Source organism: Thalassophryne amazonica, chromosome 20 (assembly GCF_902500255.1).
Source record: "Thalassophryne amazonica chromosome 20, fThaAma1.1, whole genome shotgun sequence".
NCBI lineage: Eukaryota > Metazoa > Chordata > Actinopteri > Batrachoidiformes > Batrachoididae > Thalassophryne > Thalassophryne amazonica.
Genome location: NC_047122.1, coordinates 35,256,892 through 35,271,025, shown reverse-complemented (window position 1 = coordinate 35,271,025; position 14,134 = coordinate 35,256,892). Strand labels below are relative to the sequence as shown.

Genomic DNA, 14,134 nt, shown 5'->3' with positions numbered 1-14,134 from the left:
TCTTCCGCTTTATCCGGAGTCGGGTTGTGGGGGCAGCAGCTCAAGCAAAGCAGCCCAGACCTCCCGATCCACACACACCTCCCCCAGCTCCTCCGGGGGAACCCCAAGGTGTTCCCAAGCCAGCCGAGAGATGTAGTCCCTCCAGCATGTCCCGGGTCTTCCCCGGGCCTCCTCCCAGTGGGACGTGCTCGGAACACCTCTCCAGCAAGGCGTCCAGGGGGCATCCGGAAAAGATGCCCGAGCCACCTCAGCTGACTCCTTTTGACGTGGAGGAGCAGCGGCTCGACTCCGAGCTCCTCCCGAGTGACCGAGCTCCTCACCCTATCTCTAAGGGAGCGCCCAGCCACCCTGCGGAGGAAACTCATCTCGGCCGCTTGTACTCGCGATCTCGTTCTTTCGATCATGAGCCAAATCTCATGACCATAGGTGAGGATCGGAACGTAGATCGATCGGTAAATCAAGAGCTTTGCCCCCCTACTCAGCTCTCTCTTCACCACAATGGTCCGATACAGCCACCGCATCACTGCAGATGCTGCACCGATCCATCTATCGATCTCACGCTCCATCCGTCCCTCACTCGTGAACAAGACTCCGAGATACTTAAACTCCTCCACTTGAGGCAAGGACACTCCACCGACCTGAAGAGGGCAAAGCACCTTTTTCCGTTCGAGAACCATGGCCTCGGATTTGGAGGTGCTGATTTTCATCCCGGATGCTTCACACTCGGCTGCAAACCGCCCCAGTGCACGCTGAAGGTCCTGATTTGACGAAGCCAACAGAACCACATCGTCTGCAAACAGCAGAGACGAGATTCTGTGGTTCCCAAACCAGACCCCCTCTACACCCTGGCTGTGCCTAGAAATTCTGTCCATAAAAATAATGAACAGAACCGGTGACAAAGGGCAGCCCTGGTGGAGGCCAACGTGCACTGGAAACAGGTTTGACTTACTACCGGCAATGCAAACCAAGCTCCTGCTGCGGTTGTACAGGGACCGGATAGCCCTTAACAAAGGACCCCGGACCCTGTACTCCCGGAGCACTCCCCACAGGGTGCCCTGAGGGACACGGTCGAATGCTTTCTCCAGATCCACAAAACACATGTGGATTGGTTGGGCAAACTCCCATGAACCCTCGAGCACCCGATGGAGCGTGTAGAGCTGGTCCAGTGTGCCGCGACCAGGACAAAAACCACACTGCTCCTCCTGAATCTGAGGTTCACCATCGGTCGAATTCTCCTCTCCAGTACTCTGGAATAGACCTTACCGGGGAGGCTGAGGAGTGTGATCCCCCTATAGTTGGAACACACCCTCCGGTCCCCCTTCTTAAACAGAGGGACCACCACCCCGGTCTGCCAATCCAGAGGCACTGTCCCTGATCGCCACGCGATGTTGCAGAGGCATGTCAGCCAAGACAGCCCCACAACATCCAGAGACTTAAGGTACTCAGGACGGATTTCATCCACCCCAGGAGCCTTGCCACTGAGGAGCTTTCTAACCACCTCGGTGACTTCGGCCTGGGTAATGGATGAGTCTGCCTCTGAGTCCCCAGTCTCTGCTTCCTCTTCGGAAGACGTGACGATGGGATTGAGGAGATCCTCGAAGTACTCCTTCCATAATTATACAACTAAATACTAGTTCAGTGATTCACAGGATTGCTAAAAAAGCAGTTTGAACATAATAGCTTTGAGTTTGTAGCGTCAACAGCAGATGCTACTATTATTGTGAACACCCCCTTTTCTACTTTTTGTTACTAATAGCCCAATTTCATAGCCTTAAGAGTGTGCATATCATGAATGCTTGGTCTTGTTGGATTTGTGAGAATCTACTGAATCTACTGGTACCTTGTTTCCCATGTAACAATAAGAAATATACTCAAAACCTGGATTAATCTTTTTAGTCACATAGCACTACTATTATTCTGAACACTACTATATATATATATATATATATATATATATATATATATATATATATATATATATATATATATATATATATGAACTAGTGTCCTGAAGTCCTAAGACAAAAATACTGACTCTTTTCGACGTGGAGGAGCAGCGGCTCGACCCCGAGCTCCTCCCGAGTGATGAGCTCCTCACCCTGTCTCTAAGGGAGCGCCCAGCCACCCTGCGGAGGAAACTCATCTCAGTCACTTGTGCTAACAATCTCGTTCTTTCGGTCATGAGCCAAATCTCATGACCATAGGTGAGGGTCGGAACGTAGATCGATCGGTAAATCGAGAGCTTTGTCCCCCTACTCAGCTCTCTCTTCACCACGACAGTCCGATACAGTGACTGCATCACTGCAGATGCTGCACCGATCCATCTGCCGATCACACGCTCCATCCATCCCTCGCTCGTGAACAAGACCCCAAGATACTTAAACTCCTCCACTTGAGACAAGGACACTCCACTGATCTGAAGAGGGCAAGGCACCTTTTTTCCGGTCGAGAACCATGGCCTCTGATTTGGAGGTGCTGATTTTCATCCCGGATGCTTCACACTCGGCTGCAAACCGCCCCAGTGCATGCTGATGGACCTGATTTGATGAAGCCAACAGAACCACATCATCCGCAAACAGCAGAGATGAGATTCTGTGGTTCCCAAACCAGACCCCCTCTACACCCTGGCTGCGCCTAGAAGAACCAGGAAAAAGACATGCTGTGGAGGGGAGCAGAGATCGAGCACTAATGATTAAATGCAGAGTGGTGCATACAGAGCAAAAAGAGAAAGAAACAGTGCATCATGGGAACCCCCCAGCAGTCTACGTCTATAGCAGCATAACTAAGGGATGGTTCAGGGTCACCTGATCCAGCCCTAACTATAAGCTTTAGCAAAAAGGAAAGTTTTAAGCCTAATCTTAAAAGTAGAGAGGGTGTCTGTCTCCCTGATCTGAATTGGGAGCTGGTTCCACAGGAGAGGAGCCTGAAAGCTGAAGGCTCTGCCTCCCATTCTACTCTTACAAACCCTAGGAACTACAAGTAAGCCTGCAGTCTGAGAGCGAAGCGCTCTATTGGGGTGATTTCAGAGTGAAACAAGTGCTTCAGAAATGTAGAATTAGAAATCATTTAACCTTTTATAATACCTTTAAAAATTAAAAAGAGAGGCTAAAATTATGAAGCATTTGTTTCCAAAGTTGTTCATTGTTTGAAAGCGCTTGCAACAGTGTGGTGGCGATATCTAGTAGAGAGTGGGTTAATGTGGTATTTCAATAAGAAAATAACCTGTTTTCCCCCCATCATTAAAGTAGACATTTGCAAAACTGCTAACAGGTCGCTTTGAAAAACATCCCAGCATCACTCTTTATAATATGACATTTTAATCTACTGTGTATATATATACAGTAGTGTTCAGAATAATAGTAGTGCTATGTGACTGAAAAGATTAATCCAGGTTTTTGAGTATAGTTCATATTGTTACATGGGAAACAAGGTACCAGTAGATTCAGTAGATTCTCACAAATCCAACAAGACCAAGCATTCATGATATGCACACTCTTAAGGCTATGAAATTGGGCTATTAGTAAAAAAAAAAGTAAAAAAAGGGGGTGTTCACAATAATAGTAGTGTGGCATTGTGACATTCAGTCAGTGAGCTCGTCAGTTCTGTGGAACAAACAGGTGTGAATCAGGTGTCCACCTATTTAAGGATGAAGCCAGCACCTGTTGAACAGGCTTTTCTCTTTGAAAGCATGAGGAAAATGAGACATTCAAGACATTGTTCAGAAGAACAGCGTAGTTTGATTAAAAAGTTGATTGGAGAGGGGAAAACTTATACGCAGGTGCAAAAAATTATAGGCTGTTCATCTACAATGATCGCCAATACTTTAAAATGGACAAAAAAAAAAACCAGAGACGCATGGAAGAATATGGAAAACAACCATCAAAATGGATAGAAGAATAACCAGAATGGCAAAGGCTCACCCATTGATCAGCTCCAGGATGATCAAAGACAGTCTGGAGTTACCTGTAAGTGCTGTGACAGTTAGAAGATGCCTGTGTGAAGCTAATTTATTTGCAAGAATCCTCCGCAAAGTCCCTCTGTTAAATAAAAGACATGTGCAGAAGAGGTTACAATTTGCCAAAGAACACATCAACTGGCCTAAAGAGAAATGGAGGAATATTTTGTGGACTGATGGGAGTAAAATTGTTCTTTTTGGGTGCAAGGGCCGCAGACAGTTTGTGAGACGACCCCCAAACTCTGAATTCAAGCCACAGTTCACAGTGAAGACAGTGAAGCATGGTGGTACAAGCATCGTGATATGAGCATGTTTCTCCTACAATGGTGTTGGGCCTATATACTGCATACCTGGTATCATGGATCAGTTTGGATATGTCAAAATACTTGAAGAGGTCATGTTGCCTTATGCTGAAGAGGACATGCCCTTGAAATGGATGTTTCAACAAGACAATGACCCCAAGCACACTTGTAAACGAGCAAAACCAACAAAATTAATGCCTCACAGATGTGAAGAAATCATGAAAAACTGTAGTTATGCAACTATCCATCCATCCATCCATCCATCCATCCATCCATCCATCCATCCATTTTCTTCCGCTTTATCCGGAGTCGGGTTGTGGGGGCAGCAGCTCAAGCAAAGCAGCCCAGACCTCCCGATCCACACACACCTCCCCCAGCTCCTCCGGGGGAACCCCAAGGCGTTCCCAAGCCAGCCGAGAGATGTAGTCCCTCCAGCGTGTCCTGGGTCTTCCCCGGGCCTCCTCCCAGTGGGACGTGCTCGGAACACCTCTCCAGCAAGGCGTCCAGTGGGCATCCGGAAAAGATGCCCGAGCCACCTCAACTGACTCCTTTTGACGTGGAGGAGCAGCGGCTCGACTCCGAGCTCCTCCCGAGTGACCGAGCTCCTCACCCTATCTCTAAGGGAGCGCCCAGCCACCCTGCGGAGGAAACTCATCTCGGCCGCTTGTACTCGTGATCTCGTTCTTTCGATCATGAGCCAAATCTCATGACCATAGGTGAGGATCGGAACGTAGATCGATCGGTAAATCAAGAGCTTTGCCCCCCTACTCAGCTCTCTCTTCACCACAATGGTCCGATACAGCCACCGTATCACTGCAGATGCTGCACCGATCCATCTATCGATCTCACGCTCCATCCGTCCCTCACTCGTGAACAAGACTCCGAGATACTTAAACTCCTCCACTTGAGGCAAGGACACTCCACCGACCTGAAGAGGGCAAAGCACCTTTTTCCGTTCGAGAACCATGGCCTCGGATTTGGAGGTGCTGATTTTCATCCCGGATGCTTCACACTCGGCTGCAAACCGCCCCAGTGCACGCTGAAGGTCCTGATTTGACGAAGCCAACAGAACCACATCATCCGCAAACAGCAGAGACGAGATTCTGTGGTTCCCAAACCAGACCCCCTCTACACCCTGGCTGTGCCTAGAAATTCTGTCCATAAAAATAATGAACAGAACCGGTGACAAAGGGCAGCCCTGGTGGAGGCCAACGTGCACTGGAAACAGGTTTGACTTACTACCGGCAATGCAAACCAAGCTCCTGCTGCGGTTGTACAGGGACCGGATAGCCCTTAACAAAGGACCCCGGACCCTGTACTCCCGGAGCACTCCCCACAGGGTGCCCTGAGGGACACGGTCGAATGCTTTCTCCAGATCCACAAAACACATGTGGATTGGTTGGGCAAACTCCCATGAACCCTCGAGCACCCGATGGAGCGTGTAGAGCTGGTCCAGTGTGCCGCGACCAGGACAAAAACCACACTGCTCCTCCTGAATCTGAGGTTTGACTATCGGTCGAATTCTCCTCTCCAGTACTCTGGAATAGACCTTACCGGGGAGGCTGAGGAGTGTGATTCCCCTATAGTTGGAACACACCCTCCGGTCCCCCTTCTTAAACAGAGGGACCACCACCCCGGTCTGCCAGTCCAGAGGCACTGTCCCTGATCGCCACGCGATGTTGCAGAGGCATGTCAGCCAAGACAGCCCCACAACATCCAGAGACTTAAGGTACTCAGGACGGATTTCATCCACCCCAGGAGCCTTGCCACTGAGGAGCTTTCTAACCACCTCGGTGACTTCGGCCTGGGTAATGGATGAGTCTGCCTCTGAGTCCCCAGTCTCTGCTTCCTCTTCGGAAGACGTGACGATGGGATTGAGGAGATCCTCGAAGTACTCCTTCCATAATTATACAACTAAATGCTAGTTCAGTGATTCACAGGATTGCTAAAAAAGCAGTTTGAACATAATAGCTTTGAGTTTGTAGCGTCAACAGCAGATGCTACTATTATTGTGAACACCCCCTTTTCTACTTTTTGTTACTAATAGCCCAATTTCATAGCCTTAAGAGTGTGCATATCATGAATGCTTGGTCTTGTTGGATTTGTGAGAATCTACTGAATCTACTGGTACCTTGTTTCCCATGTAACAATAAGAAATATACTCAAAACCTGGATTAATCTTTTTAGTCACATAGCACTACTATTATTCTGAACACTACTATATATATATATAGTTATATATATATATATATATATATATATATATATATGAACTAGTGTCCTGAAGTCCTAAGACAAAAATACTGACTCTTTTCGACGTGGAGGAGCAGCGGCTCGACCCCCAGCCCCTCCCGAGTGATGAGCTCCTCACCCTGTCTCTAAGGGAGCGCCCAGCCACCCTGCGGAGGAAACTCATCTCGGTCACTTGTGCTAACAATCTCGTTCTTTCGGTCATGAGCCAAATCTCATGACCATAGGTGAGGGTCGGAACGTAGATCGATCGGTAAATCGAGAGCTTTGTCCCCCTACTCAGCTCTCTCTTCACCACGACAGTCCGATACAGTGACTGCATCACTGCAGATGCTGCACCGATCCATCTGCCGATCACACGCTCCATCCATCCCTCGCTCGTGAACAAGACCCCAAGATACTTAAACTCCTCCACTTGAGACAAGGACACTCCACTGATCTGAAGAGGGCAAGGCACCTTTTTTCCGGTCGAGAACCATGGCCTCTGATTTGGAGGTGCTGATTTTCATCCCGGATGCTTCACACTCGGCTGCAAACCGCCCCAGTGCATGCTGATGGACCTGATTTGATGAAGCCAACAGAACCACATCATCCGCAAACAGCAGAGATGAGATTCTGTGGTTCCCAAACCAGACCCCCTCTACACCCTGGCTGCGCCTAGAAATTCTGTCCATAAAGATAATGAATAGAACCGGTGATAAAGGGCAGCCCTGACGGACACGGATAGCCCTTAGCAAAGATGATGATGATGAGTCCGCCTCTGAATGAGATGAGTCCGCCTCTGAATCCCCAGTCCCCAGTCCCCAGTCTCTGCTTCCTCTTCGGAAGACGTGACGTCACTTATGTACATGTGATTTCTTATTTTTTATTTTAATAAACTTTCATAAATTTCCAAAAATACTTTTTTCATGTTGTCATTATGGGGTGTTGGGAGTAGAATGTTGAGGGAAAACAATAATTTACTCCATTTTGGATTAAGACTGTAACATAACTAGAGTTGGGTAGCGAGAACCGGTTCTTTTTGGGTATCGTTAAGAAATGATTCGATCCACCATCGGTCCATCAGAGCGGCCGTTGTTTTGAGGGGGTGTCAGGAAAATGATCATGTCTCTACGTTGATTACAGAACCCCTGCAGGGTCTGTAATCAACCGTTTCTGCAACCTCGTGGAGCAGATAACTCTAACAATCGTTCATTTCTGGAAACAAACACCAAAATTGGCACACATACTCCTTAGACACTACTCTTTTGTAAAAGCATGTTAGCCACCTAAATTTTCAATAGCCAGGTAGGGGTCAATTGAAGAATTACACAGGGGTCAAAATTTACAAATGCTCCAATGACATTGAAAATTATACCACATTATTTGTCTGATCACAAAGATTCCAAAAAGGTATAGTTTGGACTATCTGTGACTGATTGTTATGGAGTTATGGGATAAAAACTGCAAGAATGGTAACAAAGGTCAGTTTCAGTTTGTACAGGGTCAAAAGTTAAAGTTGCTCCAATTTTGGTAAAAAGTGTTGCAAGTTAATGGTTGTGCTAGTAGGATTAATAAATGGAATAGTTTGCACCATATGTCATGCTGAGTTATCATGTTACAGGATAACATATGTCACATGTCATAGAATCCAATGGACGTTGACCTTATTTGACCTTTAGTTTGGAGACCAAGCATTCAGCACAGTCAAACACAGTTTATTAATAGTCTAAGGAGTATTTGCACCAAATTTGGTGCTTGTTTCATCATTTGAACGACTCCTCTGTAAATATTCTGTTATCTGCTTCACTAGCATGGCTCTTCTTTGAAGCTTGAAGCAGTGAAGCAGTGAAGCAATGATCCGAACCACTACTTTGTTGGTACTTTGTTTTATTTTGCTTTATCTTAATTTTTCCCCACTAAAACCCTACAGAGCATATGTCTGTAAGTAATATTTACCTTTTTATGTTAAACCGACCTGTTATGGTCTTCTCAGACAGTTGATAGATGTATTTTATAACTTAAAAACAGGACCGATGCTAACGTGTTAGCATGGCTATAGCATTTTCAATACCCATCCCTAAACATAACAAAATATGGAAAACATGAAGAGCTGTGAATACTTTCCGGATACACTGTATACGTGATATTGTGGAAGCAAACCGTGTTAAGAAAATCTTTATTTGGGTAGTGCCCCAAGTTAACGGCTTTCAATAAAATGAGCATATTTGTGTATCATTCTTCAATTTGTGTTTTGACAAACACAAATACTGCTTGCTAATGCAGCCCTGCATGCATGCTAATTAAATAAACGCTCACCGTTTTCTGGTCTTTTTTGTGTACTTTGCACGTGTGTGTCTCAGTGTGATCAAACATGGCACATTAGCTCTCTTCTGTTCCAGATTATGGATTCCTATAGCTAAAACGGACTGTTTTTCCTGTGAAGAGAGACAGTTTCTGATGTTTGTGTTTCTGTGAGCGTGCCAGCGTGCGCGCAACATCTGAATTGGTGAGCGCAAGCTGGTACTTTTCCTCTCAGAGCTCATCAGTTCATATCCACCACCCACCCCACCACAGCATGCAGTAAATAGAGTCTCCGCCACTCGTTGAGAAATGGCACAATTATCCCCCGCTGGTGAAATATGGGCCGGGATGCACCACTGCTTCTTCCCTACAGAATGCATGTGCGTGCGTGCTGCCCCCCAGATCACTCGTGCTGAAATTGTTCTAGCTTAAGGATTTCCACACATTGCATACACAAGTGTAGCACACTCGCGCGCCTTCAGAAATGTCGATCCACACACATCCACTTTGGCGTAGACAAACGTACTGTAAATATAGCGCAGCATGGTGCTGTTTTTTTAGCTGAGACAAGCACATAGAATAAGTCACTGTCAGTCCGTCAGTTGGCTCAGTCATCCAGCTCTAGAAACAACCCGCCGCGCACATAGAGCCGGAGAACACAGAGACGTAATACCTTCACGTTTTGCAGGGAGCCACACTGCTGATATGTTAATTTACTAGCGTAGTGGATTTTCTGCCATCTTAAGCCCCTGGCAAATTAGGATTTTGCACCGGGGTTTCAAAAGCCAGCTGCATTAGCTTGCATCTCACGCGGTTTGTGCATCTTATGAATATTCTACAAATTCTGTGGTCACATTCTCTTTTATTTTTAAGATGTTGCTGAAATGCAAGCAGACATTCATAATGTGTTCACTGTTTCCCAGGCAAATTAATCGCCAAAAGATGAGGTTATCAGTATTGAACTCTTTTTTTTTTTTTTTTTTTTTTTTTTTTGCATATCATTTTTGCAGTAAAATAGATTCTAATCTTATTTCCTGCTGGTCAACGTGTTGTTTTCTGTTTCAGGCAACACTATAAATGCTATCAAAGTTTTGAATATGTTGGACTGTGGGCTGATGAAGCAGTGTGTTTGTGTGCTTTTAGACCTTTTGAAAATGTTCAGTGACTCTTTGAAATGTCAGAGGGCTGCATGTTCATTAGAAGTCAGCCGTACACATAATGTTATTAACCTCAAGTGATTTCTCTTCCCAATGGCTTTTGACATTTGTGCTACTTTGCAAATTGCTGGTTGCAACTAAATGGCAATGGGTTTGGAAAATGGGACATCTACGGAAACCACGGGACTGCAGTCTATGTGAGCTGCACTGCTGGTCAAAGGTTCTCCAAGTCATTCCAAATCGAAGTTAAGAGTCCTCTTCTCTCTTTTTTTTTTTTTTTGCAGGTATGGAAAAATAGTATCAACCAAGGCCATTCTGGATAAGAACACAAACCAGTGCAAAGGTACGTCCTGTCTTCTTTGAGCTTCATCTGTCACTCTGTACAACTGTGTCTTGTCACAGTGAAAGCATTTCTAGCACTTAGACACCAGCAGAGCAAGCCTTGCTCCATAAATCAGAGATTTGACAAGTAGTAGCTGGGTTTGCACAGCAGCATTAGGTAAGCAACTTGTTCATTATGGTGTTGCCATGTTTTAGAAGATAAGCACTCAAACTTCTCCATCTCAACCCCTGCCATTTTGATTTGTTGTTTTGGGACCACAAGAGGTGGAAAACCCCAGCTTCAGTGAGTAAAAGTCTGACCATGTATTGTTTTTACTAAAACAGGTGATTTCACTGATTAGTTCATCTACGTGCTTGAAGAGTTGAACTCCTTAGAATCAGCTGGTTTAGTGGGTGGATGAACAAATATGTGGTAGGAATTTGACTCACTGAAGCCGAGATTGCCCGTGTCTGGGGAACATCTTGGTTGGGTGATACACTGGTACTGTGCTCAGGCAGAGTGTCTGAGGTCTTCCTAGTGAAATTTTTTGTCCATCCTGGATGTGTTCTGGTTCCTAAGTTGGACAGTGTTTGTGTGAACTGGGTGCTGGGAACATTTATGGACTCCATTGATATGTAATAGAGTTGATTCTGTAATCTTTGTAGAATCAGTTGATGTCTTGGTGAAAGCTCTCTAGAAAATTAATGTCTTTGGCTTGTTAGTTTGGCCTGTGTCAAGACTAAGATCCAGGCTTTCAGCAACTTCTTGGACTCCATTTGCAGGGAGAGCGTTAAGTGTTTCCTTTATCTTTACAATGACATTCCTGTCTCCATGATGTAAGCTGATGAGGACAAAAATCAACTGGAAAGAGCTCAGTTTGTCATGAAGTCACTGGACAGGGGTGTATAGAGTACGGTGCTGCTGGTATCTCTGCAGGAGAATGATGGTCCAAGTCTTCAGATGTTTGGCGCTTCTGGCATTATTGTGCAATTGTGAGACCTGAGCATGAAACAATGACCTAATATGATGACTAATGGTGCAGCGGGCACTTATCCGCTTGGGACATGTGTTGGAACACTTTACTTTTTAAGGAGCAACAATACAGGTGTAAAGGTGTAACCCCAGCGTCATGTCTGACTTTTTGGTGGCACAATCCTCTGCAGTGTTGAAACTGGCTCAACTGGTTTGTTTATCAGTTTAATGTTGAACTACTTTATTTATCTGGTTCTATTGTATATGCACGATTCTGTGTTGCTGTGGCAATAACTTACAGCTGTGCAAGTTATGATTGTTTTAATCTAAGAAAATCTAGTGAAAAACATCTCTGCACAGGCAAACACCAGCACAACCAACCACACTGGTGATCGCTATAATGTACAGCTTGTATTGCAGAACTGCAAAAATAATGAGTTTGTATTATTTGTAATCTTTCACATTTTGAAAGGATATTCACTGTCTACCTCATTTTTCAGATGACACATGCAAGATTGATGCACGATCTACAAAAACTTGCAAGCATGGAACATTTAAGCACTGCATTGTTATAACTCGCAGAATGCTGTTTCACTTGTATTGCACATAATGCCACTTAGTGATTCCAGCTGAAATGTTTTTACAGACATTCTGCTACTAAATTCTCATTTCAAGGAAAGAAAATATACCTTTTGATCAAATACATTTGCAGTAAAGACAACTATTAAATTATTGACATGGTTTTGCTGTGTTGCATTGGTTTGCAGTGTTCATGAGCACTTCAAGCCCCATTTGGTGTTGGAGGATGGCTCTCCATGTTGATGCATTCGCAATATAAACATATGTCAGTTCAGCTCGAACATTGTCATGGCTATGTGACGTCACACTTCGAAGCTCTGAACTGAATGTATGCCAGTTTGCAAAAAAAAAACAAAAAACCCTTTCATTGCAGTTATAGTCGTCTGGTCTTTCTGGGTCTGTGTTCTGTATTCCCATCAGCCATCTGCCTTGTCTCGCTGTAAATACATTTCACACGCTTAGTACAGTCAGTTGGTAATGATCAAGAACCAGCTTAGTGTTGAATAAGAAAGTGTGAAAGCGAGCAGGTGAGTGAGAAAACAGAGCGATATAGAGATGAGGATATGAGGATGAAGAAAAAAATTAGTGTGCTGCTTGCCCTCAGGTGTCTGGCAGAACTGTTTAAGAGCTATTGAAGTTCCATCAATAGTTTTAATTGCTTTTTGTAGTTTCCCGTACTCTGAAGTATAGCCTTTCAAGGTGAAACAGTGTCCTTAACCCTTTTTCTGTGCCTGGGTTTATCCTGCCAGGCATGTTCTGGGTCAAAGTGTCCAGGAAAAGAACCTTTTAGACGATAGAAATAAAGGCTGATTACAGTGCATCCGGAAAGTATTCACAGCGCTTCACTTTTTCCATATTTTATGTTCCAGCCTTATACCAAAATGGATGAAATTAATTTTTTCCCTCAAAATTCCACACACACTACCCCATAATGAAATTTGAAAAGTTTTTTGTTTGTTTGTTTGCTTTTTTAGATTTTTGCAAATTTATAAAAAAAAACAAACAAACAAAAAAAAAAACGAAGTAATCACATGTACATGTGTTCACAGCCATTGCCATCAAGGCCAAAATTGAGCTTTGGCACATCCTGTTTCCACTGATCATCCTTGAAAGTTTCTACAGCTTTATTGGAGTCCACCTGGGGTAAATTCAGTTGATTGGACATGATTTGGAAAGACACACACCTGTCTACATATAAGGTCCCACAGTTGACAGAACATGTCAGAGCACAAACCAAGGATGAAGTCACTGTGGCTGCCATCATCTGCAAATGGAAGAAGTTCGGATCCACCAGAACTCTTCCTAGAGCTGGCCGCCTGTCTAAACTGAGCAGTTGGGGGAGAAGCGGAAACGGAAGCCACTCCTTAGTAAAAGGCACATGACAGCCCACCTGGAGTTTGCCAAATTCTTTGCTCTGGTGAGACAAAGATTGAACTCTTTGGCAGTGCAAGGCGTTATGTTTGGAAGAAACCAGGCACCATCCCTACAGTGAAGCATGGTGGTGGTAGCATCATGCTGTGGGGATGTTTTTCAGCAGCAGGAACTGGAAGACTAGTCAGGATTGAGGGAAAGATGAATGCAGCAATGTACAGAGACATCCTGGATGAAACCTGCTCCAGAGCACTCTTGACCTCAGACTGGGGTGATGGTTCATGTTTCAGCTGGACAATGACCCTAAGCACACAGCCAAGATGTCAAAGGAGTGGCCTAAGGACAACTCTGTGAATGTCCTTGAGTGGCCCAAGCAGTGCCCAGACCTGAATTTGATTGAACATCTCTGGAGAGATCTGAAAATGGCTGTGCACCGATGCTTCCCATCCAACCTGATGGAGCTTGAGAGGTGCTGCAAAGAGAAATGGGCAAAACTGCCCAAAGATACAGTAGGTGCACCAAGCTTGTGGCATCAAATTCAAGAAGACTTGAGGCTGTAATTGCTGCCAAAGGTGCACCAACAAAGCATTGAGCAAAGGGTGTGAATACTTATGTACATGTGATTTCTTTTTTTTTTAATAAATTGGCAAAAAAAAAATCATGTTGTCATTATGGGGTATTGTGAGTGGAGGTTTAAGGTAAAAATGAATTACTCCATTTTGGAATAAGACTGTAACATAACAAAATGTGAAAAAAGTGAAGTGCTGTGAATACTTTTGGATGCACTGTATCTTGACAATCACTTCTTTGGTGATTCCTGCAGGTTATAAAGAGAGAGGATGCATGTTATTAAGAAAAGCGTGGGGTAAGAGAGAAGAGAAACAGCAAAGCAAGCAATGAGATGGCGAGGGGTGGGGGTGGTGGGGAGAGTGAGGCAGACGGC

General features: G+C 44.8%; 1 protein-coding gene across 4 annotated transcripts in view; it reads left to right on the top strand.

The window, feature by feature from the left end:
• The window catches only part of LOC117501699 (RNA-binding motif, single-stranded-interacting protein 3), a 467,438-nt gene that overhangs the window by 128,748 nt on the left and 324,556 nt on the right, over positions 1–14,134 (top strand). For all 4 annotated transcript variants that reach the window (XM_034160656.1, XM_034160655.1, XM_034160658.1 and 1 more), the window contains exon 3: positions 10,232–10,290. In XM_034160656.1, the coding sequence (XP_034016547.1) occupies positions 10,232–10,290 (59 nt within the window). The remainder of the gene's footprint in view (positions 1–10,231; positions 10,291–14,134) is intronic.